Source organism: Lampris incognitus, chromosome 8 (assembly GCF_029633865.1).
Source record: "Lampris incognitus isolate fLamInc1 chromosome 8, fLamInc1.hap2, whole genome shotgun sequence".
Lineage (NCBI taxonomy): Eukaryota > Metazoa > Chordata > Actinopteri > Lampriformes > Lampridae > Lampris > Lampris incognitus.
In genome coordinates, this window is record NC_079218.1 from 45,670,413 (window position 1) to 45,697,104 (window position 26,692).

The following is a 26,692-nucleotide window of genomic DNA, read 5'->3' on the forward strand; positions in this document are numbered from 1 at the left end:
AAGATCAGATTGGTTTGTTTTTCACAGGTAATGTCACATGGAGGATTTGGTGAAAGTAGGCTCAGCCTGGACCTGTGCTTGAGGGCAGTTTCTACCGTGGTCAACCAATCTAAGACGTCGAGGATCGGGCAGGCTCGCAAGGAATTCTCTGGAGAATGTGTGACGAATCCTGTGCGTCGACGGGACCTCCACGAAGGAAGCCATCCAGAGGGGGAAAGAACGGTCTTATTGTGGAAGCCCCCTGCCCGTGAGAACTATTGTTACCCATTTCTTTTCCAAAAAAATGTGTATGGTTCCTCACACGTAGTGCTCCATTTTCAAAAAAATTATATCCCGTCTGATATGGTTCTCCAAAACCTCCGACAACCACTACGTACAAATCATTCCGTTTCTCAGCTACAAAAAAGACGAAAAGACAAAAAAAGTTTTTTTTTGTCTGCAGTCTCCACAGTGAGACAGGCAGCGAACACAGTATGGATTGTTCATGTCCTAGTGATGAGGGTGTGTGTGTGTGTGTAGGGTTTTAGTGTGTGATTGTGTTCTTTGTCATGATTTAGGGATTGGTTGCGGCATGCTCCTCTTCCTCTTACTTCTTGCTTGGCTGGCGGTATGCTGCCGTGGCGCTCCCCCCAGAGGAGCTGTTGCTCCCATAGCCATTTGCTGCTGCTGCATTTGGTGCTGCAAGAATTGCAACTGTCCGGTGGAGAAAGAAAGACAAGAGAAGAAAAAAAAAACAAAAACCTAAAATCAGAGGGTCTTTCAATGCAATACAAACAGAACTTTTTTTGAACCTCTCCACTAGGGTATTTTGTAATAAGCAGCAGAAATATTTGAATGTGCATCTGCAGCACAGACACACATCCACTGGCACCAGTGGCTTTGTGACTTGACACTGGGCTCGTCCAAGAACTGCCCTAAGAGTTTCAGCAGAAACATTTTGCTGTAGAGAGTCCGAAGGATGGCGTGAGTTAGCGAAGCTGGGTTGAAGCCTGGTGCGACACAAACCGAAGAGTACGAAGAAACAGAGAGGAGTGGTTTTAATGGGTTGCACAGGGCGGGAGAAGAGAGAAAGGGAGGAAAAAAAGGGCTCAAGACCGAGGAGGGCTGTGGTTGGGTGAGGGGGTGAGGCAAGATACAGTCAAGCAGCACCAGTCACATTAGATGTCGTCACCCGCCCTGCGGATGTCATGTCATGTCAAGAACTGTCACCCGCTTTGACAACCTGGCAACAACACACATGCAGCTTAGCAACTGTGCTTTCCACCCAGAGCGAGCCAGCAACTTCAACTTCAAGTGGGCAAAAACTGAAGGTCGGATTTACGAGTGACATCCAAAATGTGTCACATGTCACATGCTTACAGTCTTTAACAGCCAGCTATGGCTCCCCTGTCAGACCTTTATATTGCAGCTTGCACAGCGTGGCAGCATTATGTGTGGTGCTAAAAGCAGACTGTCACTCAGTGCTCTGTAAGGGACATGCCTCCCAGCGGGACACATTGTTAGTTCATGGTGGCGGACGTGCCGCAAGCTCTGGAAATTGGGAGAGTTGGGAGCATTGCAATTTATATAAACCAAAACATTGAAGTGCAAAATGGTGTGGAGATAGCAAGGGGCAGTGAGCGCACCAAATAAAGCTACAACAGCAAAAAAACAAAAAACAAAATCCAGACAGCAGATAATAAAGAAATTTTGATCAGAATCAGATCTGGGATGAGCAGTCTTTACTTCACTTTACTCCACTTCACCTGCTTTTCATTTATAAGTAAAAGACATCCTTTTAAATACCATTTGTCCATTTAAGTCTGTTCTACATTTACATGAACGCCATGTGATGAGGGACATTATCTGTTGACCACATATGTTGACAAAAAAAACAGCAAAACTTTTTCATTTTTTAGAACTGAATGTTGTAAAATGTTGTTTGTTCCTAGGTGTGAATGTGTGTGTTGGCCCTGTGATAGACCGCGGCGGCCTGTCCAGGGTGTCTCCCTGCCTGCCGCTCAATGACTGCTGGGATAGGCTCCAGCATCCCCGCGACCCCAATTGGGATAAAGCAGTTTAGATAATGGATGGATGGATGTTGTTTTGACGGCTGTCTCTATGGTTAAAGTCAAACAACAGTAAAATATAGATGCAAGTGTTTAAACCTTTAAAATATTTTATGAATGTTTTCAGGGACTTTTTAACCATTTGCAGAAAAAATACTTGCTTTGTTATAGTTCTGTGGTTGATTGAAAAAAATAAAATAAAACAAGTCTCATGAAAATACAGCCTTTTAAGTGTGTTTTCTTCTGAATCATAATACAGAGATCATTACAAAAATTTCCTAAATCTTTGCCAGTATGTAGGCCAGGGTGCCTCTTTCGTCTGCACAGAAGAAGCTGTGAAAAGCTGGCTTTGCACCCCCCCCAATTTGGTTCTCCTGTTGAATCTAATCTCACACAGATAAGCCACAACTACAACCACGGTTGGGTCCTACAGTGATGCATATGTGTAGATAGATGTTAAGGTTGCTGGATTACTTGGATCTGTGGCTGGTGCTGCTGCTGAAGCCTTGGAGGGGGCAGTGGGGGCCCAGGCCCGTCCAGCCCACAGCCCAGCTGGGACAGCACTAAGGGGGGGAGGGGGGGGAGTCCCGCAGGGGAGGACAGGGGAGAAGTAGGAATTGGGAGTAAGGTATGGAGGGACAGTGCAAACAGACAGACACAGAAGAGGCCGCCGGACGTGAAGGAGAGGATATGGGAGCAAAGGGGAAACTCAGTGGCGCGTGACGAACCAAAAGGCCACACAAGGACACAAGCAGAGGAGACATAGTGGAAGGAAGAGAGTTGATGGAGGACAAATATTGTGTGTGTGTGTGTGTGTGTGCAACAGAACCGTAGTGTGAAATAAACAGGACAGTTTCGAGTTTGAAAAGGGGGCCAGCAACACGGAGGAAGCACAGTAGATATGAGTGGATGGATAAAGAAAGAGGATTGAAGAGAACGAAAGAAGGATGTGCAGCAGAGGAGCAGAGTGAGTGAAAGAGGAATAAGGGTGGGGGGGGGGTAAAAACGGAGGAAAAACATAAACAAGAGAATGTAGCAGAAAAGAAGAAGAAAGGGGAAGTTGAGTTTCTCCTAACTGTGAGATAAATGATGAATGCTCCAGAGAGCAACACAATGGCTGACTGCTGCAAAATGACTACATGTAGTTACACACAACGTAAGGCCTTCTCTGTTGGAATCAGAACAATGAAAATATTAGTATAACTCATCTTATTAGTGAAATATCAGGTTTGATAGGTTACTGGAGAACGATGCGTAGAAAGAGAGAGAGAGAGAGAGAGAGAGAGAGAGAGAGAGAGAGAGAGAGAGAGAGAGAGAGAGAGAGAGAGAGAGAGAGAGAAAGACGTGTGGGATCATTGTGAGTAATAGGTGAAGAGCTATGCATGTTTATGTGTGTTTGTGCGTGTGTGTGTGTGTGTTGTCATACCTGCTGCCTGTGGAGACATGAAGCCTCCTACCCCCAGATTAATAACTGCTGTCTGTTGGTTTCCTAAGCTTTGATCTGATCCCTGGTCACCCTGCAAAGGTCCAGGGTCAAATGTCACACAAGATGATGAGGTCATCGTCATCATCATCAGCATATTCTATATCCTCACATGATTACTGCGATCACAGAAATCTCCAACAGATGGAAGGGAGGAGGCTTGAGCCAGCAAATCGTAAAATGACTTAAAACAATGATAGTAGTGTTAGGTTTAGGGATGCTGTATGTTTAATTGAAAGTCTTTCACTGCCTTTTACCCGGGGGACGAGGGCTAAATCTACTCTGATGCAGGTCTTAGCTTTTTCCAGCAGTGCAGAGTTCCCCACCCTTTTCAAAAATTCATTTTCCAGGACTTTTTGCCATGACCTTCCCGTTGAACATAGATGACAGCAGTTGCTGCTCATGGTAGGTCGTGTTATTCAGTATGAACTATCAGTGGAAGCCTCACTTACAACCCTTATGGATGGACATGCGAACTGAATGACTGTCAATAAACACCCACATAAATTGGAGAAATACTCCAAGTGAAGATACAATAAAGTGTTGACGAGGATAAACGGCACTGGCGTGTATCCTGCACTCGGCTGGAAGGAGGATTTCAAGCTGGACTGTTATTTTTGGACCCTTTCTGCTGTGATTGTTTGACGCTAGCGAGAAAGCTAATTAGCTTCATCCCAACCGACCAGAGGAGGCGCTAGTGCAGCGACCAGGACACACCCCCACATCCAGCTTCCTACCTGCAGACACGGCCAATTGTGACTGTAGGGACGCCCGACCAAGCCGGAAGTAACACAGGGATTCGAACCGGCGATCCCTATTTTGGTAGGCAATGGAATAGACCACTACGCTACCTGGATGCCCCCGGACTGCATTAATGTTTAGCGGGTCACTGAAAATACCACCAAACTTTAAGCACTGATGCACAATCTTGGGGGTTAGAAGTATGGCAAAAATATGCAATCTCAGTGGATTAAGATACCAATTTATCAATGTATACTAATGTATACCAATTCATAACTTTATAATTTCAATCCAGGACGTGACCAATTTTACAATTTTCCAGGTGTTTTCCATGATTGGAATATTAGTCTATAAATTTACAAGTATTTCAGGATGTGTGAGAACCCTGCACTGGCAGCTGGGGGTTGTTGGGAATACGGGACCGAGTCTCTCCCAATAAAGTTAACTTTTAGTCATTGTGTAAGTCTCAGTTCTGGTGCCATCTCCTTTATTGTGTACAAAGAGCAAAGTCTTTAAGTTTATGTCATGGGGGAAATAAGGTTAACTTCCTTAATTTACAATTTCACATTTACATGTTCAATGAAAGACCCCCCCCCCCCACGTGAAAATAAGGGGAAAATATATGGTGTCTTTCTAAGTTGTGCATGGGCGGGGGGTATGTGTCTGTCTGTGTATGGGTCTCACCGTCTCCCCCTGCTGCTGAGGGCTGGAAGTGGCTGATTGGCTCTGCTGAGGGGAAAACTGAGACAGCTGCTGCTGCGGCAGAGAGTTAAAGATCAGAGGACCAGTAGGGATCTGGAGATGCCGCGCGCACACACACACACACACAAAAAAGTTGGGGGGGGGGAGTAAGAGGGAGGAAGGAGAGAGGGGTGGAACGATGCACAAGTAAGCCAAAGGGACAAGAGCAAGAGGATGGGGGAGAGTTAACAGAGCAGTCCACCGACACAGGGTAGCTAGCCCATTTTCACTAACTATCATCGTAATATAACTGAGGACAAGGGTGGGGTGGGGTGGGGTGTTGGGGTTTATTAAGCAATCTGTTGCTGTGTTCAAATTAACCGTTTCCTGCCAGGGTTGGCAGTTTGATTTCCACTGGCACCACACATATTAAAAATATACACCCCAGATGTACTATAACGCTAGCCTATCAAATGGTACTGAGGCGCAGTAAGAGTTGTGAAGTAATGGAAAGTCCTTCTCCATCTCAGGTACTGTTAAAAGCACCACACAGGCTTGTAGGCAAAACAACACATTGAATGCATGCCGCCCACAGCATTACAGGACAACCGGTACAGCCTCATACCTGCAACAGATTCAGCGGTCTCAGCCCAGCGCTGCTGTTCAGGCCAAAGGGACTCCCTGCAAAATTTAACATAGACACAACGCTACCAATTATACCGACTGATAACGGACAGGACAAAATACCTGTTCAAGGTGTGACGTTCTAAGAGGGAAGCATGGGTTGCAACAGAAGTTTTTTTTTTCCTTTTAGAAGTTGTAGGGTAGTTGTAGGGTTTTTTCCTGTAACTGAAATATCCCTATTGAAATGCCCTTGAGTAAGAAGACCCCGAACCCAACCCATGCGTGGGTTGTGCTCTGACCTTGTTAGATTACATGTGTTCATAATGTGATGATTTGCCAATCCTGTTTACGAAATAGTTTTTTCTCTAACCCTCCACTGAGGAGGGGGTTTGGAAAAAAGGGCTGTCAGGATTCCATTGGGAGGATGAGGTCAGCTATACAGCCCCCATGAGAGGGTTCAAATTCATTTTCTTGCTCAGAGAGAAAACTAATTGACACAGGGGGACACGGGGGGCTTGAACCCAAATATTCCAGTTGGGAACAGCCTCCTTACTCATTAAGCAACCCTGGTTTGTGTTGATGTTAGATAGCGATGGAGTGCCCTGAATACTTAAAGAGTAAATGCACAGGAGGAGTTCACAGTCAGGTGTCTTACCGGGCTGAGCTGTAGACTGCATGGTGGGCATTAGCCCACCAGGTGGCAGGATTCCACTCAGGTTAAGGCCTGGACCCAGCATCGGGTTTGAGCCGCTCATCAGGGTCTGCGGACTGCTACACACACAAACACACAAAAGAAGTTCAAGTTTTATTGTTTTATGGGACAACACATACTGTGCAATTTTTGGCCTGTCACATTTGCGAGTCACAGAAAAATGTCCTGTGTTGTGGCCAAATTCCTCAGCGTGCACATTTTTGGCTCGTCTCGATTGGTCCAATGTGACAGAGTCTACGCCCACCCATGGCATGCGGCTGTACACTCCGATAGAGTTCTGGCAGTGTCAGAAATGTATTTGCTAGATCATCTGGCGTGGCTTCACTTATGAGCCGATTCGAGTGTGCGACCAGTTGGAATATGACTGCAAAGGGCATCACCGTGCTTGCATGTGGAACACAGTAGAAGAGATAGTCAGCTGGGATCACATCTTCAAAGAAGAAGCATACTATGAAAAAAAAATACATGATGGAAGACTTGTGGAACTGTCGCAACATCACGAGGCTCTCTATAACAGTTCGTGCCCAGAATATCAGGACAGGCAAAAAAAAAAAAGAAAAAAAAAAAGATAAAATACTTCCTCTTTGATGAAATAACGGTAGCCCATACTGTTTCTCTCCTACCTGGCCATGATTGAGTCCATATCCTCTTTTCTTTCTCCATTATCCTCTCTTTCATTTCTCCAAACAAAGCCCTGTCTGCATCACATCGACAGTGTATCGTAGTGTCATAATTTAACACTAGAGCGACCGAGGCCATCATTTTGACGGTTTTGGATTTTCAAAGTTTAATAACTTTGTGGGGAAAAGAAATACAGACCTGCCACTCCCCGGATGCTCCTAAAATTGCATATATTTGCATTAAAATGAGTTTTAGATCAATTGCATGGAAAAAATTTACAAGATCTACTTAAAATGACCCCGCTCGTATTGGCACGTCATCAGTTTAAAAACCAGCGGTCATATTGACGGCCCATGGTGGTTTTAGGTAGGAGTGAAGTCCCTGGCGTTCTAGTGTTTTAAGCAGCATTGCACAATCTAGCCTGGCGGCCCTATGTTAAGAATTTCTTTTTGTCCCATCATGCATTGTGACGTTTAATTAACTTCGAAGACAGATTCTGTGATAGAGTGAGCAAGGCTTTAGCCTTGTAAGTTCTCAGATACACGGTATTATACTGACTTGGTGGGATGCTCCCATACAATGCACAAGGCACATGCCATAACATTCTAAAAGAAGACTATGAGTATCTAAGAGGCTTTTTACACAGCCTTTTCAAGGCGGTAATGTGGCGCCATTAAGCCGCCTCGCCGTTCTGTGTAAAAGGTACGAAGATGGAATGGGGGGGGGGGTGTCATTGTTGTACCGGCATTAAGCCGGCAGCGGAGGTAGTCACAAAGCCGAATCAACTTCTGTGTAAAAGGAACAGCCGGCAAGACGGGATGGCCGATGCTGTTGTGTTCTACGTCGTGGCGCCTCTGCTTCTGGAACGCCAGCATGCTCTGTAAAATCCCACAATGGGGCGCGATTATGCCGCCTTTGTTTGGTTCAGTGTAAAAGTACAAAGCCGACATAAAGACGAGTCTTCATTATGCTGTTATTACGGGATCTCTGTGTAAAAACACCTTAAGAGTATCTATATATCTAGGAATATCAAATGAACAAGGGATGAAAGGGAGGAAAGAAAATCTTTGTGCAGGAAACACAAACATACAGTCACAGTCATGTCTCACTCTTGGCACATCTTTTCAGATTAGAACACAGAACAAAAAATTTGTTGAATGATGTGAACAAAGGGATGACCATGGCAAAAGTGCATATTCTTACCATACAGAGCCCACCACATTGATGAAATTAAGGCCTGCAGGGTTGGCCATGACCTGGGAAGAAGTGGTGCCTGTGGTAATGGATGTGCCCATGGTGGGCAGAGGGATGTTCATAACGGCGGACAGGGGCTGGCTCAAAGCCAGCTGCTGCTGGGGAAAAGGAGCGAGGAGGGTGGGCTGTGACTGGGTCTGCACCAGGGGAGCGTCTGAGGGTGTCGGGGTCACTGAGAGAGGTGCACCAAGGGAGTCAGCAGGGTGCGGGGTGGAACATGGCGTGTTGGTCGGCGTTGGGGTGGATGGCTTAGGGGTCCCAGATCCTGCAGGGATGGACAGGTAGGAAATGGTTCAGAACAGTGACAAAAGAGATTAAGGAAAGTCTATGTCACAAAGGAATACTTATTTACAGATGGATCAATGAACGCTGTATCTGGATTGTAGTCTGACAGGATTTATATGCATTCTGTTATAAAATTCCATCGAGGTCAGTTTTTCATTTGCATTCAAATTTCCATTTCTTTCAACTCTTAGGGAAGGGATTATCTTCTTTTTTTTAAAAGCTGACTGATTCTCCCATCTGCTGCAATAGCAATGGTATTTTTTTCTTTCTTTCACGATGTCTTTGGGCATAACCTGGAGCAGTGTAAAGTATAGCAATGTGATTAGGACTGGTGGTTCTCTTTACAGCTGGTTTTGCTTTGGATTCAGAGTCTGAGGGAGACAAAAGCTTGTGTCAAAGCAATTTGCTGTATGCTAGTCAGTTTCCAGACATTTTCCCCAAACTCTGTGCTTTAGAGCTCTTCCATTTATTTTCAGATCTGCACAGTGTGAAAATCATTTGCAATCATGCTCAAACACCCTAGACCTGGGAAACTGAAGAGCCTTAAGAAGAGCTGATGTAAGACATTCCAATAAAATTCATGCTTAGGACTGTGCCTGTTGCCTGATGAAAGCAATCCATCGACCATTCTCTACGGCTTGAATGCACTCACTCTGTGTGGATCCCATGGGGGAGAGGGCGGCGGGGGACAGCAGGCCCACTTGGCCTAGCTCCAGGGAGTGCTTCCTGTTCAGTGATTGGCTTTTGGCTGGAGGGGGCGTAGGACACTTGAGTAGACTACTGGTGGTTTGGGAGCTGTATGGATTACCTGACAAACAGAAGAACAGCATCTTAGTCAGTGGTCTGTGCTAATAGTTGGATCAAATATGAGCTTGCAGAACTCGTTTCTCTGTCTCCTTCCTCCACCTGTTTGCCAGCATAATATGCTCATGTTTCATGGAGCTATGCACGCCGTCCGGTAATGCCTGAGCCCTAGGATTCTTTTCACAGCCACAGAGATGAAAACGTACAGAACCAAAGTCGAGAAAGTCAAGTAGCACTTGTACCTGAGGAGCTGCTACTTGATCCGGAAGGTAGCTTGATTGGTGGGGGCCGGTGCTTAACTCCTTTCCCCAGCACAGATGTCTGGACCAGTGCAGAAAAACTATCACCCTGTAGATGTAAGCAAAGAGTATTTAGGTTCAAGCAAACACAATCTCCAAATAAATAAATAATGAATAAATGTTTCTCATCCACCTATACATCAAATCTTAAATAAAAAAGGTAATTTGTTTCATTAAAATACTAACTGCAGAGCTAGATGGCAAAGTGCATTGTTCTTTGGTTCTAATACAGAGTGCTAATTTGAGAGTTGCTATTATCCCACAAGTGGTTTCTCTCCCCAACGCCTGTCATCCTGGCCAACTCCAGAAAAGTAAAGAGTCCAGCCCCTCTCCAGGAATTTGGTACCAGAGCCCATGCTATGTGTGGAGGTGAGCCCAACTATATCTAGCTGGTACCGCTCCACCTCCCACAGCAGCTCAGGCTACTTCCCTTTGTGAAACCTTAGTGAAATCTAAAATACAACAGGGGTTGCACAAGTGCATGATTTTACAACAATAGTACTCCTTTCCTCTTGTTTACCAAGGGCTCTAACTGGAAACTGAGTGCGTGCGAACTGGAAACTGAATGCGCTTGAGATGTAGCATCACATGATTAAGGAGTATGTGATGTTAATGTACAAACTCAAGAACTGATGTAACTGCTTGAGAACTTGAATGCTCGAGTACTCTTTGCAACCCCTACAATACAATAGCACATATTTAAACACTTTTCAGTTAGTTCTTATCAGTTATTTGTAGAGTTAAAATGTGGTAGAATCAACTATATGACAATCTTATTTTTTAATTTCAATACAATTTTTTGGTACATCCAGCAAAAATAATTGATGCTAGATGTTAAGATATGGTTAACTGAAGCACTCTGTCTTGCAGAATCTATGGCTGCATAACTATCAAAACTGACAAATTGCATCTCCCCTTAGTAATGGTGTTAAGGAATCAGGTCCTGTCAATGTCCATGCAAGAGCTGGTGTTGAGTTGAAACTCCAGAAAACATAGTTTTGCAGCACTAGCTGGCTATACCTACCTCATTATCTTTGCTGGGTGAGGGGGGCCCCTGCCCTATGTTGCCTGAGTTATGGGACATCTTCACCTGACACTTCACATCTCTCTCATATACTCCTTTGTATTGAATAAGAAACCTGTTTTAAAGAAGAGAAATTTAAAAGGTATGATATATTTTCTAAAAAGATAATCTGCTGACTTGTGCATTGAACTGACTAGTCACGACAGAAGCAAACAAAGTATCGTACCTGTCTGCATCTATCTTTGAGCCTATAAGGAATCTGTCCACAAAAGAGAACACGGACAATAAATTCAGAATAAAGCTAATGTAATGAGACAAATAAACACAAACACGCATGCACACAGACCCACACCTACAAATAGAGTATTCTTACGGTGGGTGTATGAGCTTTAGGTCTGTGCCGTCCTCCTCGGTTTTTGGTTCTTTAGCACAGTATATCTTGCCATACACCAGTGGGTCTCCCATGGACTGGAAGATTGACACCTTGGTCCTCTGGGCCTGGCCCCCCACTTCACACTCAAACGTGTAGTCATCTATGACCTCCTGCATGAACAGGAGCAGCAGAGGGGTAACAATGGGCTTTTCATAGGAAGTGCAGAGCAAAGCCCAATAGCCCCATATGTTTCAGAGAAGCAGAGCTGTGTGTGACATGTCGAGTGAGGTCTGCTCAATATTTACTCAAGACAATTTGAGATTAAAACAACAGTATGTGCAACTGATTAACAGAGCAGGAGATGGCCAAGAGGTATGGATCCACTGGAGGTGCATTTGCTGCGCGCGGAGTCTTTTTCCTCATGATTTATAATGAAATAAATATGTTTTAAAGTTGTGTTGTTATTTCCTAACACACTGCTGGGGATCAGACTGATGAGTTCTGGAGAATTCTACAGTCATGCTCAGCTAGTCCATATGAAAAACTGCACTGAATTTGTACACTTACGAGTATAGTCTGCGAGCCAGATGAATCTGCGAGCTCATGTTTTACAATTGCTCTGGCATATACATCTGGACACCCTCCAGAAAGATTCCCAGCCGACCTGGCCCAGGTCGGGCCAATCCCAACTGTTTATTTAATATGGAGCGGGTTTGATATGACATACAACCTATTTTTTTCCCCTACATGCATTCTAGGAACTCTGCCTCTGATTGGCTAGTACTCATTGCCTTTGTTGGTTAAGGTTAGGGTGGGGTTAGGGATAGGGTTAGGCAATCGGAGGCAGAGTAGGGGCAGGTCTTCCCGGAATGCGGGTGCGGAAAAAAAATAACCCTGATATACAGAGGAGAGCCGTTGGCTGCCGCTGATTTGGAACGGTCTGTTGAATCCGTTATTGCGACAGTATTAAATGAACTGGATGGGATATTTTCTCAAAAAGAATAACAAACAACTGCACTTAAAGCTTTTTGTTGATAAGAAAGATGTGTTTGCCGTACTTCAAACAGGATTTCGTTAAATTTTAAGCCCTACGTCACACGTTTTGTTGCTCTGATTGGTTGTAGGTCTATCCAATTGCGTCCAGAGGCATTTTGGTCTGCGTCCATTGATAAAGCCTCTTGGATGAAAATGAACTGAGAGGAGTCAGACTAATTAGCATTTGCGAATTTGTCTGGTTCTCAGGCTAGCACAAGTGTGCTTAAGCTGCTGAATTTACCTCAGCCGGCCAAATCACAGTGGGCTGAGGGTCATCCAGCTGCAGTGACCTCTCTACCACAGCATACCTCTCCACCTAAGGAAGAAAAACAAGCAAAATCCATTCGGGTTGTAATGCTTCATGGTGAGGTTTTAGCTGGGAGCTGTGGGTTGTGTGCTCTGAGTTAATGAGGACTATTGACTGACTTACATCGATTTCGTTCGGTACACTTAGTTGGCAGCTATTCCGTTTCCACATGTCAACACACTGCCAAAAGAAATAGCCAATGAGAGAGAGGAGCGAATGAGACAGAATAAAGAAATAAGGAACTGAACAATATCAGACCAGCATCACAACATGAAAAACCTATTGTGTGTTTCTCAAAGGGAGACTAAAAATACAAGGTCACCATGACAACATCATAAAAGGCAAATGGTCACAGACAACTATCTGGTATATGTATAGAATATGCCTGTGTACACTGTATGGTATGTGTATGATTGTCTCCGTAGGAAGAGAGCATGCTGCTGACTAACGTTTCCAGTCTTGGAAATTTTGAGGTCTATGACAGGGGTAGACTTCCTCTCCTTCCTCCTCTGCAGGTAATCATAGAGACGTAGCTGTGGCGGTATGGGCAAATGGGACAACTCCTGCTGCCTGTTCAGAGCTGCGCGAGAGTGCCTCTTGAAACACCTAGAACATAGTCAGAAATGATTCAACTCCTGTGTCGCCTCCTCCTCCTGTGTCCTGTGTGTGTGTGAATGTTTGTGCATGCCAGAGACAGGGGGATTCAGATGTTTCTACATGCGTTTATGAGGGCGTCCGGGAAGAGTAGCGGTCTTTTCCGTTGCCTACCAACATGGGGATCGGCGGTTCGAATCCCCATGTTACCACCGGCTTGGTCAGGCATCCCTACAGACACAATTGGCCATGTCTGCGGGTGGGAAACCAGATGTGGGTATGTGTCCTGGTTGCTGCACTAGCGCCTCCTCTGGTTGGTTGGGGCACCTGTTTGGGGGGAGGGGGAACTGTGGGGAATACCGTGATCCTCTCACGCACTGCGTCACCCTGGTGAAACTCCCCACTGTCAGGTGAAAAGAAGCGGCTGGAGATACCACATGTATCGGAGGAGGCACGTGGTAGTCTGCAGCCCTCCCCGGATGGGCAGAGGGGGTGGAGCAGCGACCGGGACGGCTCAGAAGAGTGGGGTAATTGGCCAAGAGCAACTGGGGGGAAAATCCCCCCCCCCAAAAAAAGAAAAAAAATGTGTTTATGAAACTGCTAGTCATGAAGCATTAATTTTCTGTCTATTTACAAGGAATAAAATGTTTGAATATTCATACACAACGCATTCATAAGAGATTATCTTTGGGATGCTGAAGCCAAAACACCTGAATAGGTTGACATGTAAGTAAAATGACCCCCAACTCTTTCTGTGTGTGTGTCTGTGTATATGCAATACCGTTTCATAGAGCGAGTGTTCATCTTTTGTTTGTTGTAGAGCAGTCGGTTAGCTGTGCAGGTGACGGAGATGGAAGGGTCCAGACACAAAGGCTCAGCCGTGGCCAGAATTAACTGGCTCTCCAACTGCAATTTGTCATCCTACATCAGATACAACAAACACAATTAAGACAATGACTGCAGAATCAGAGGATGCTTATATCATTGCACTGGCAAGAGATTATGTGCGCACAACTAACAAGAGGTGGCTTAGCCCCTAACAACAACATTAGTGTGCACAATTACTTCACAATCACCTCTAAGTTCAAAAGTACACAAGAAAAAGACAATTTGTTTATATTGCCTCAGGGAAAATTAAGATGAAAATCATTTTGTATTTGATTATCCTTATAGTCAAGAGGATTACGAAAGACCTGAGATATCGTTCAGCGTCGTTCAGAAAAATGTGGATTTTATGTAGCACATCTTATTCATGGCAATGAGAAAATGTCAGGTAATTAATCTAGCTCTTATGTATACATACACAGGTTGTGTTATAGGCCGGACACTGCGAATTACAAATAACTATCTCATATCATGATGAACACTACTGCTCAAAAGTTTGGAATCACTTGTCATCTAAGTAGTTCTTGCCATTTTATTCAATAGGTGTTTTTTTAATTATATGAAACAAACACCAAAATGTATTTTGAGACGTTGTATTTAGTATTTCAAGTATTTAGGGGGGAAAAAAAGAGTTTTAAAATGATAAATAACACAGTTATCTATTTTAGTGACTTCTCATCAAAGTGATCACATCACTGTGAGACTTAATCACTGCTTTGCAAATTGTAGGCATTTCGGATATTAATTTTACTAAGGTATAATTCTCAATGGAGCATGTTGTGATGCTTACAGTCAGACCATGTTGGTGTCTGGAACTTGAGGTCTCTCGGCAACTCAAAAGTTTATGAACAGTCTATTGCATACCTCAGATTGGGGTATGTCACTGAAAATGACTTTTGTATCATCTGCCTGACCGACGACTTGTCTGGCCAAAACACTAAGTTGTTCAACAACCTGATCCATGAAAAGAACATCTTTGAGAACGAGTTCGCACTTACGCCAGAAACATTTGAAAGAAAACTGTTGCTCACTCCCAAATGCAGTTTCATTAGGACTATGACACATTGTGCTTGAACAGAAAGCTTCATCCTATGACCAAATTTCTGAGGAGATTTCCTAAATCTTAATTTTATTTTCGTACTCATGATGCTCTCGGTTCAGCTAGTTTTAGCAAATGCCTAAAACAGGCCAGTTGGCTGTCCAGGGTTGAGGCATACTTTTGAATCAGTCTTAAATGTGCCTTGAAGCGATGTCAAATTTAGCTTTACACTACTTTCTTTCGCTTTAGCACTGAAGCGACCATGGACGGTCAGGGCGACTGCCAGTTTTTAAACTTTGTGTTGTCAGGATAGGTGCCCAGCTGAGATGTTGATGCATTGCATAGGTTTCCTATGTATGTGGGTTTCTTCTGGGTGCTCCGATTTCCTCCCACAGTCCAAAGACATGTAGGTCAGGTGAATCAGCCATACTAAATTGTCTCTGGGTTTGAATGTGTGTGAGTGTTGGCCTTGTGATGGTCTGGCGGCCTGTCCAGGGTGTCCCCCCACCTGCCGCCCAATGACTGCTGGGATAGGCTCCAGCATCCCCATGACCCTGAGAGCAGGATAAGTGGTTTGGATAATGGAATGGAATCATTCTCAATGGATTTCTGCGTGAACTGCAAGATTTCCTACGGGTGTGTCTTTGAAGATGGGCACACTTCACTCCATCAACTTCATGACCCAGGTGACCCCACAACAGCTCTATGGGGTTTAAATCGGGTGATTGAGCTGGCCACTCCATATTTTGTAATTCCCTCTCATGTTCTTTCCTTTCCAGAAAGTCCCTGAAGAGTTTGGATTTATGTTTTGGTTCATTGTCTTGCTGTAACACAAACTTCATGCCATTTAATCTTAGTCCTGAGGGTACTGCATGTTTGAACAATCTTTTTATAGCCTTCTTTTTTCAAAATCCTGTCAATTTGAAAAGTCTCCCACTCCAGAACAGCTAATGCAACCCCAGATCATGACTGAATCATGACCACAATTGACAGTGAGCACTACACATGCTGGCATCGTCTTTTCTTGAGGAGTTCGTCTCACAAAACTTCGATTCATCAGTCCAGAGTACCTTTTTCCAATCTTCTATGGTCCAATGCCTATGTCTCTGAGCCCAGGCCAACCTTATCTTTTTATTTTGACATCTTAATAATGGTTCTCTGACAGCTACACACCCATTTAATCCAGCTTTTTTTAGGTGGCATTTTAAAGTTGACACGACACAGGAATTTCTCTGTTTATGTTGAGATCTGCACTGATTCTGGTTGCTGTAAGCCTTCAACTCCTCTTACTAGTGAGTGTCAGTCTCTTATCTTCTGATGTTGTTGTTGCCCGAGGTCTTCCTGCTCTTGGCCTCTCCTTTATACTGCCAAGTCTGCTTGAACCATTGAATGGTGCTTTGCACTTCCTTGAATTAAAGCTTTACCTTTTTTGCAATGACTCTCATGAAATGGTGTTCTTTATAAAGAGTGACAATAGCACTTCTGTTTTCAAGATTTTTTTTTCTTGCCATAATTAAGGTATGATCCCTTGTCAACCTTGTACAATTCACCTCTAACTAACTGCAAGTGGTTATCTAACAGCTCTCACCTGTTACCCATCAATTTATAGACAACCCCAGAGAATTCTGGGAGGTTTCTAAAGCATTAGGGAATAATCTAGAATTTCCCAATAATCTCTGGAACCACATACAGCTCTCTAAATGAATTTGGAATCATCTACAACTCATGTAATGATTCTGGACAATTTCAAAATGTCTTAAATTTGTACAACTTCTTTCAAATTATTTTAAAGCAATGTAGGTGCATAATACTAACAGCAGACATAGTATATATATATATACACTACCGTTCAAAAGTTTGGGATCACCCAAACAATTTCGTGTTTTCCATGAAAAGTCACACTTATTCACCACCATATGTTGTGAAATGAATAGAAAATAGAGTCAAGACATTGACAAGGTTAGAAATAATGATTTGTATTTGAAATAAGATTTTTTTTACATCAAACTTTGCTTTCGTCAAAGAACCCTCCATTTGCAGCAATTACAGCATTGCAGACCTTTGGCATTCTAGCTGTTAATTTGTTGAGGTAATCTGGAGAAATTGCACCCCACGCTTCCAGAAGCAGCTCCCACAAGTTGGATTGGTTGGATGGGCACTTCTTTGAGCAGATTGAGTTTCTGGAGCATCACATTTGTGGGGTCAATTAAACGCTCAAAATGGCCAGAAAAAGAGAACTGTCATCTGAAACTCGACAGTCTATTCTTGTTCTTAGAAATGAAGGCTATTCCATGCGAGAAATTGCTAAGAAATTGAAGATTTCCTACACCAGTGTGTACTACTCCCTTCAGAGGACAGCACAAACAGGCTCTAACAGGTACTATTTAATGAAGATGCCAGTTGGGGACCTGTGAGGCGTCTGTTTCTCAAACTAGAGACTCTAATGTACTTATCTTCTTGCTCAGTTGTGCAACGCGGCCTCCCACTTCTTTTTCTACTCTGGTTAGAGCCTGTTTGTGCTGTCCTCTGAAGGGAGTAGTACACACCGGTGTAGGAAATCTTCAATTTCTTAGCAATTTCTCGCATGGAATAGCCTTCATTTCTAAGAACAAGAATAGACTGTCGAGTTTCAGATGAAAGTTCTCTTTTTCTGGCCATTTTGAGCGTTTAATTGACCCCACAAATGTGATGCTCCAGAAACTCAATCTGCTCAAAGAAGTGCCCATCCAACCAATCCAACTTGTGGGAGCTGCTTCTGGAAGCGTGGGGTGCAATTTCTCCAGATTACCTCAACAAATTAACAGCTAGAATGCCAAAGGTCTGCAATGCTGTAATTGCTGCAAATGGAGGATTCTTTGACGAAAGCAAAGTTTGATGTAAAAAAAATCTTATTTCAAATACAAATCATTATTTCTAACCTTTTCAATGTCTTGACTCTATTTTCTATTCATTTCACAACATATGGTGGTGAATAAGTGTGACTTTTCATGGAAAACACAAAATTGTTTGGGTGATCCCAAACTTTTGAACGGTAGTGTATGTATACTGGAAACACTGATTCTATGTGAAACTCACTAGTGATTCCAAACTTTGTGCAGTAGTGTATGTGGATAGATATGACAAAAGGTTATGAGCAGTAGGAGATAAAGGAGTGTATGTGCATCTGTGTGGTGGTGGTGTTGAGGCTATATGACAAAATTTTATGAGCAGCAGGAGATAAAGGAGTGTATGTGCATCTGTGTGGTGGTGGTGTTGAGGCTAGTGAGAGGGCATTTAGAAAGGGCAGGTAGAACGTACAGAGTTGAACTTCGACAGAAAAAAGTAAAGACCAAGAGGGATGTAGCATTTTGCTTAAAGCACAGGGTTACCTTACCTGCGTCCATTTGTGGTGGTCACTGGTCATGGCGTGGACATCACAGATCAGAGTCTAGGGAGGAGACAATACAAATATATAAAGAAGATTTAAAGTGATGTTTGGATGCTATATCCCTTCATAAGACAATTCAATGTTACAGAGTTAAGACAGTCATAGCAAAAAGTATTTGAAAGTCAACTGAAAATACTTTTCAGTGAATGTGATATGATATTTCTCTACGATGTAAACCCCACTTGTCTGATACTAGGCAGTTTACAACAAATGCTAAGAGTAATTTTCCCCTGATGATGATCCCAAGGTACATTCATCTAAAAATATAATGACTTTCCCGCACTGTTCATTGTAGGATTGTATGGGGTTTACCTGCATTGTTGGTCGCAGCAGGATGTGTCTGCTCTGATAGGTTGGCATCTTGGTATTGCCAGATTGCCGGTAGTCCCTCACCTCTACTATCACGCAGCCACAATGGAAGATGTTGACCTAAGAAATATGCAGATGGAAAGAACCATCAGAGAGACAGAGGAACTCTTCAGCAAAAATACCAAGTCAAGTCAAGTCAGCTTTATTTGTATAGCCCTTTATCACAAATTATAAATTTGCCTCAGTGGGCTTTACAGCAACAAAACATCCTGTCCTTAGACCCTCACATTGGATAAGGAACAACTCCCTAAAAAGACCCTTTAACAGGGAGAAAAAATAGGACGAAACCCCACGGAGAGCAACAGAGGAGGGATCACCCTTCCAAGACGGACAACGTGCAATGGATGTTGTGTTCACACAATGTACAGAATACTATACCGAAAGAGGATAACAGAATTATAAGATATATGAAGAATATGATGAGGAGGACGCCAAGCAGTGTCCAGATGCCGCCAAAACAGCCCAGGACCTGAGCTATGTGACCAGCATCACCATGTAGACCAACACAAACTATTATTCAGTTTAATGAAAAGAAACCTTGGCCACACCAACTAATGTTGGAAAACAACTTATATGCTTGTGCATACATACCTGTGACTTCTCCAACAGATCAACCAGAACAGGGGGAAGCTCCTCAGCATCAAGATACTCCAGCAGTTCTCCCTCTTCATAAGGCAGACGAATAGTCTCGGAGTCTGGAGTCATAAAAAGATATAAAACAGAGGAAATGGTTCTGAAAAGCACTGAGAAGAACTAAAATACAAACGAAACAGGAAAGCACTGCTTCACATTTGCTTTGCCCTATAAAATGCCAAATGAAAAACTAAATACCAAACGTGTAAAGGACACTGCTTGTTGGAGGAGTTTCATTTAAGTTTACCTCCTTCATTAAAAGCCTTCATTACAAAGGGGCAGGTAATTGATTAATTAAGGTCTCTCACCAGATCCATTCTTGCCCCTGAGCATCAGAGAGTAGCCTTCATTTCCAGGGTACAAATTGACCACCAGACACGATACAGACTCCTGAGACACCAGCTTTTCTAGTAGATTCACATTCCTCCTTAAATTCTTGAAGAGGAAACCACAAAACACAGACATAAGTATCCAATTCCAAAAAAAAAAGGAATAAAAAAACCCAAAACAAACATAAACATGCACAATTTCTATCCACCAATGAGGGAAGCTGTTATAATCCTTTTTCCAAACTAGTTGCTGCAATATGATTGCCAATACTATCAAATGAACCCCAGCTTTTATAAATTGTAGTAATTAACAACTAGTGGGGATTAGGGCCCGACCATGCCAATATTATCGGCCGATATGAGCTCATTGCCGATAAATCGATATCTGTGTTTATAAAGGCTAATAAATGACAATTAAAAAAGAAATGGAGAAACGGAAGATGGATCCTTCATCTATGTTATGAGTGTTGTTGAGTATTTTGAAACTCCACTGTTGGCAACACACGTTTGGAACGCCATCAAGCACAACAATCAGCTGACCCAAGCAGAGTCGTGCAGAGTAGCCCACGATGGAGCTCACCTGTGTTCATGGTAAGTTGATAATTGTCACGTGGAAAAACATTACTTAAATAATGAAAAATATCCCCCATCACTTCTCCTCTTAGTCTTAATAAGCCTGACAACATTAATGCCAACCATGCCTGGCTTTGCTGCAGTACTGTGAAAGCCGATACCATCAAACATCAAAATGATCAAACATTATTACATTATTAAACGTTAAAATTACAATCAATATCCCCCAAGAAACTGCAATTGGTGATGGCGGACATTTGATTGTTGATGTTTACCGTAAACCAAAACATACTGATCAGTATTTAAGGTTTGACTCTCATCATCCACTGCAGCACAAACTACGAGTCATCAGGACGCTGTACCATTGAGCTGACAACGTCCCCACCGCCACAGCAGCCGGGGAAGGTGAGAAATCCCACATTAAACAGGCCCTAGTTAAGAGTGGTTATCCTAACTGGGCGTTTGTTAAGCCAGGAAGACGCCCAAACAGTACAGCCGATCGAAGAGAGAAGGACAACAGCTGCCTAAGAATAAACCATTGGTGATTCTGTATGTGGTGGGAGTTTCGGAACAGTTGAGATGCGTATTTTCCAAACACTGCATCTCAGTTGCTTTCAAACCCCAAAACAAGGACCAGGTCCCCCAGCACAAACAGAGCAATATAGTATATGCTGTTAAATGACTCACTGATTCAACTTTCTGTGATTACCAAAGGTAACCCTTTTTTTTTATTGCACATTAAACTAAATCAGTTAAATCAATGTGTGTCCATGATCCTGTAGTTAAAACACTCTAGTTAATTCAGTACCGGCTAATAGAGCCTACATTTCCAAACCCTGCATAACCAACTACATTATCGCTTGGCATAACTCAATATGCACGCAGAAATCTCCTCAGAAAACACGCCTGGCACGCAACTACGCGCAACACAGTGCCACGTTTGTTCAGGAAAATGATAAGTTGAATGTTAAAATGTCAGCAACAGCACCATGTTGTATATTTAATTTGTTACAGTCAGAAAGTGAGGAACATCTGATGAAAATAAAATATGTTTTCAAAGCCAATTTTAGAACTGTAGTGGTATTATTAAGTACTCATATCGGTACTCAGTATTGGCAAGTACCCAAATGTAAGTACTTGTACTTGGTCTGAATAAATTGGTATCGGTGCATCCCTACTCTAATCTAAACGTCAATGCTCTTCAGTGGCTTGGACATTTTCTTCCAAACAACATTCATTCCATTGAGATTGGGACGAATAAGGTTTTGATGTCGACAGGTCACAATAGATGGGTATTTATACTGACCTTTAACTCGGGCTCTTTTTCACATTCGTCTATGTACAGCTCATACAGCTTCTGATACAGACTCTTCCTCCCACCGGATGACAGTCTTTTTTTGGCTGGTCGTTGTCGAGCACTTTCAACTATGTACTGAAACACATAATAAACCATATTAATTACGCACAACTGGATAGGTAGTGACATACTCAATACATATAACACTATCTATGTATGCATGCATGCAAATGCGTGTATACACACACACACACACACACACACACACACACACACACACACACACACACACAGTTAACACAGACTAGCACCAAGTGCCCTTACCTCGGCTCGATCCAATGCATATTCCAAAACTTGTTGCTGTAATGGGGAATAAGAAACATTTGATCAGAACCACATCTGAACTAAGACAATGGGAAGAGACTGAACAGAGCAGGCACTGATCAAGGTTTATTGTTAGAAAGTCATTAAATAGAAACACAAAGCCAAATGTGGACCCCCAGGATGCCAAAGATGAAGTCGAGTTAATTCTGCCAGTGACGAACAGACAAATGGGATGCTTACCATTGTGGTCCACCGCCAGTTACAAGGCGGGTGGGTAGACGATACTGTCCTTTCAGCCCCACACTGTCACCTCCCGAAAGTGACCATTCACACCCTGTGGCATAGCAGGTATATGTCACATGTAATGTCGGCAAACTAAAATAGCCTATCAACAAGATGAACATGCACTCGACGTAGCTTGGAAGTTGATACTGAAAGAAGGCAGTCAAGAGATATTTCGACCGGCACTCAATCAGCTGCCAGACATGACAGCTCGTAAGGCTTCCAAGCTTAACAGTTTTAATTAAACTGTAAGAAACGTTGGGGGCGCCTCGCAGGTTTCGGCAGAGAAAGGCCGCACATCAGACAGGAATAACGAGCAAATGCGGTATCCTCAGGTCAGTTAACCAAGCCTGGCTGCTGCGATGACCGCGGGAGCAGGCGAACGAGCGGACAGAGACGCACAGCAACAAGCTCGCCGACGGCGGCGGCTAACATGGCTAGCGTTAGCATGCCAGTCTGTTCCTTGGCCGTGATGCGAGTTACGAGCTACGCTACACGTCAGCCGGGACACAAAGCGATAAGGCGGCGTCAGCGCGAACAAACGGGGCGGACTCGCCTTTTAGACTGCATGGCGGCCGTCTGCAACTCCGACGCGAGGGACGAAACGAAACGAAATTTCAGTGTCTTCATTGAAAAAAAGTCCGAACAGCAGCCATTTTCTTCCAGTGTGACAACAAACCGCCGAACTTCCGATTTGGGAGGCGACGGGCGGAAGTGGAGAGGGTCGCGTTTGCCTCGGCGGGCGCGCGAGAACAAGTAGGGGCCCTAAGCTGACGCTCAAACTCGGCCCAACTTTGCTGACTGGCTACACGTTCAGTTCTCTTTTACTTTGGACACTTTGGTAACAGCAATGTATGCAGAAAGTGGGGATACGTCTTCATAACTCATCCCAAAGTATAAAAGCAAAGTAATGTTCAATCGTGCCACAAAGTTATGTAAAAGCGCAACATATTCTAATTATTTGGGCGTTTATTTTCACAAAAGGAAATGATTTCTTGTAACTTTTGTAAACTACTAATAAAACACGTTAGCCGAGCGGTTAGTGACGTCGCCTTGTGGTGCAACACACCCTGTATCGAATCCCGCACAGGGCAAGAAAATAACCGGTTACATTGGTGGCAGCGGTGGGATCCGGAAGTGTGCAGATCCTCGGAAGACTCTTCAGAGCGCAGGAATGACAAAGCACGAGGGCGCACTTCCGGGGAGAGTGACGACTGTAAACTACTAAAAAGACACGTTAGCCCCTAGCTAACGGGTCAGACCCTTTAGCCGAGCGGTTAGTGACGTCGCCTTGTGGTGCAATACACCCCGTATCGAATCCCCCACCGGGCAAGAAAATAACCGGTTACACTTTTATTATTAAGATATAACAAACAATTAAGACTCATACGTACTGACCTACTGGCTTAAAACAGACTCAGAAATACAGGTACTGAAGAATAACATAGGAGGAGGAATGTCTTGATGCTCAGTAATCCATCCATCCATCCATCCATTATCCAAACCACTTATCCTGCTCTCAGGGTGGCGGGGATGCTGGAGTCTATCCCAGCGGTCATTGGGCGGCAGGCGGGGAGACACACTGGCAGGCCGCCAGGCCATCACAGGGCCTGTATAAAATACCATGTACCTTCAAATGCAATGAAATGCATGTGCCCTGGCTCTCTCAGCCCCTAACACCATATATATATATATATATATATATATATATATATATGTGTGTGTGTGTGTGTGTGTGTGTGTGTGTGTGTGTGTGTGTGTGTGTGTGTAAGGAAATAATAATAAAAACAATAAATAAGAAATTAGAAACCCCAGAAAATAACAAAACACTGAAGAGTAAGGGAAAGCCTACTTTCCCTTACTCTGACTGCCTGGGGGTAAAAACTCTTTGAGGTGGCTGGTTGGAGCTTTGATGATGCGCTGTAAGCGTTGTCCTGAGGGGAGGAGTGAGAACAGACCATGTGCTGTGTGGCTGGTGTCCTTCATGATACTTAGGGCCTTCCTTCTGCGACGGGTGGTGTAAATGTCCTGAAGCTGTGGCAGTGCTGTTCCTCTGATTTTTGAAGCCGTTTTTACTACCCTTCTCAGTTGTCTGTGGCCCTTTTCAGTCAGGTTGGCAAATCACACCATTATGCTTCCAGTAAGGATGCTGTCTATGGTAGTCTGATAGGAATTGACTAAGTTTTTTTGCAGATATCCTGAATTTTTGACTAGGACCGACTCCTTGACCTCCGTAGACCGCCACTGAGCCCTCTGACTTATGATTAGGCTGACTTGACCTAGTCACCCACGTGACTGTACCGTATCTTGCATATTGCACATGGTGTACTGTTTTACAGTGTACAAGTTGCTACTGTTCACATATTGCATATTACATATGACTCAGTAATATTACATCCATCCATCCATCCATCCATCCATCCATCCATCCATCCATCCATCCATTATCCAAACCGCTTATCCTGCTCTCAGGGTCGCGGGGATGCTGGAGCCTATATGATTCATTAGCTCTGTAATCCATGAAAGGAAATCCCAGAGTTTGAATCAGTTCATCTGGCAAGGCAAGGTAGATCTAGTACAGCACATTTCAGCAACAAGGCAATTCAAAGTTCTTTACATAATACATAAAAGGCATTAAGACAAAATGTAAAGAAGGACAACAGCTGCCTAAGCGTAAACCAGTGGCGAATCCGTATGTTGCAGGAGTGTCGGAAAAGTTGAGAGACATATTTTCCAAACATGCGTCTCGGTTGCTTTCAAACCCCAAAACACGCTACGGCAGATACTGGTCCACCCCAAGGATTGAGTCCCCTGACACAAACAGAGCAATATAGTGTACGCTGTTAAGTGCCAGGGGGATTGCCGTGGCACAGTGGTTAGCGCGGTTGCCTCACAGCAAGAAGGTCCTGGGTTTGAGCCCCGGGGTAGTCCAACCTTGGTGGGTCATCCCGGGTCGTCCTCTGTGGCTCGGGTTTCCTCCCACAGTCTAAAGACATATAGGTCAGGTGAATTGGCCATACTAAATTGTCCCTAGGAATGAATGTGTGTGTGTGTGTGTGTGTGTGTGTGTGTGTGTGTGTGTGTGTGTGTGTGTGCGTGCCTTGTGATGGCCTGGCAGCCTGTCCAGGGTGTCTCCCCGCCTGCGGCCCAATGATTGCTGGAATAGGCTCCAGCAATCCTGACAGCAGGATAAGCGGTTAAGATAATGGATGCTTAGAATGTATCTAGACGCATTGGATCATTGATTGCGTTTTGCTTTACCAATCAAATTGATCACCAATCACAAAAAATATGCTGACTCAAGCTAACCCAAGTCAGCATATATATATTTTTTGTTGCACATGCCAAATGTACAGATACACAGACTATTTATCTAGTGTAACAGATATTACACTTATTTTTACACGTACACATACATTGTATGTTGATTGTGCTGCAAATGTGTGTCTATTTGTATTTTGACTATTTGTATATATTTTATTTTTTTATTTTGCACCCCTGGGGAGTTGCGCTTAATTTCGTTGTACAGCTGTGCAATGACAAATAAAGGCATTCATTCACTCATTCATCCAAATCGGTCATGCACACACACAAAGAGAATAACAGCCTTTCCCTCTCTTTCCTAGAAGTGAAAGAGGAAGAAAAAGAGGATGAGAAGATGGACACATCAGGGTAAGCGGCAAGTAATTTGGGTTTATGAAATCAGAACTAAAGAATATGGTATTGTAGATGTTATTTCCCCCCTGACAAGCTTCATAGATTTTATTTTTAATTTTTATGATCAGTCTCATTTTACGTTTGATGCCTCGACATGGCTAAAATAAGCAAGTGAGACCATTGGCTTGGTCTATTATGACTCTAAATGCTTGTCTTGGGCCTCCGGGTGGCGTGGTGGTCTATTCCATTGCCTACCAACACAGGGATCGCCGGTTCGAATCCCCGTGTTACCTCCGGCTTGGTCAGGCGTCCCTACAGACACAATTGGCCGTGTCTGTGGGTGGGAAGCCGGATGTGGGTATGTGTTCTGGTTGCTGCACTAGCGCCCCCTCTGGTCAGTTGGGGCGCCTGTTCAGGGGGGGAGAGGGGGAATAGTGTGATCCAGGGCATGATCCTCTCATGCACTACGTCCCCCCTGGCGACACTCCTCACTGTCAGGTGAAAAGAAGCGGCTGGTGACTCCACATGTATCGGAGGAGGCATGTGGTCGTCTGCAGCCCTCCCTGGCTCGGCAGAGGGGGTGGAGCAGCGACCGGGACAGCTCGGAAGAGCGGGGTAAGTGGCCAGATACAATTAGGGAGAAAAGGGGAGAAAAAAACATACCCCGTGCTCTCTACGGTCCTTGACTAGACAGAGCCACTCACCAGCTAAGTCCCAGATAATCAATAACGGTCCTAAACCAAGAATACGGCCTGTGCAAAAAAGCGCAGAGTCGACCAGGAAAACTATCAGTTCCAAATCTGACTGGACCGATCAGCTTTGTTTTATTTCACCAGACTGCGCCAATGCCAAACAGACATGCTTTATGTATGCAGACCGCAGCTGCCTGCAAAGCGAATAATCTAAAGTGGCACGTCAACACTATGTGCATGCTGCCGGTTTTAATGCCAACCACCCTACAAGATCAGATCACCACCAACAAAAAGTAGTAA

General features: G+C 43.9%; 1 protein-coding gene across 6 annotated transcripts; it reads right to left on the reverse strand.

Annotated features, from left to right (window-relative positions):
• Positions 1-405: 405 nt before the first annotated feature.
• On the reverse strand, positions 406-22,624 carry supt20 (SPT20 homolog, SAGA complex component). Of its 6 annotated transcripts, none has more exons than XM_056284649.1 (24): positions 22,600-22,624; positions 22,002-22,095; positions 21,762-21,797; positions 21,447-21,572; positions 19,547-19,673; positions 19,197-19,300; positions 18,549-18,665; positions 18,183-18,236; positions 13,667-13,806; positions 12,741-12,897; positions 12,415-12,471; positions 12,226-12,300; positions 10,950-11,119; positions 10,803-10,835; positions 10,577-10,691; positions 9,496-9,601; positions 9,102-9,257; positions 8,114-8,429; positions 6,233-6,348; positions 5,579-5,634; positions 4,957-5,067; positions 3,475-3,556; positions 2,523-2,611; positions 406-693 (listed from the first exon to the last, which is right to left on the reverse strand). In XM_056284649.1, the coding sequence occupies exons 2-24, from the start codon at positions 22,002-22,004 to the stop codon at positions 547-549; spliced, it is 2,493 nt and encodes an 830-aa protein (XP_056140624.1). In that variant the 5' UTR covers positions 22,005-22,095; positions 22,600-22,624; the 3' UTR covers positions 406-546. The 6 variants fall into 6 exon arrangements, 4 of the variants coding, with proteins under 4 accessions (XP_056140624.1, XP_056140623.1, XP_056140625.1 ...); XM_056284648.1 differs by having other exon boundaries at positions 3,475-3,565; XM_056284650.1 differs by lacking the exon at positions 2,523-2,611 and having other exon boundaries at positions 3,475-3,565.
• Between the last annotated feature and the right edge of the window lie 4,068 nt (positions 22,625-26,692).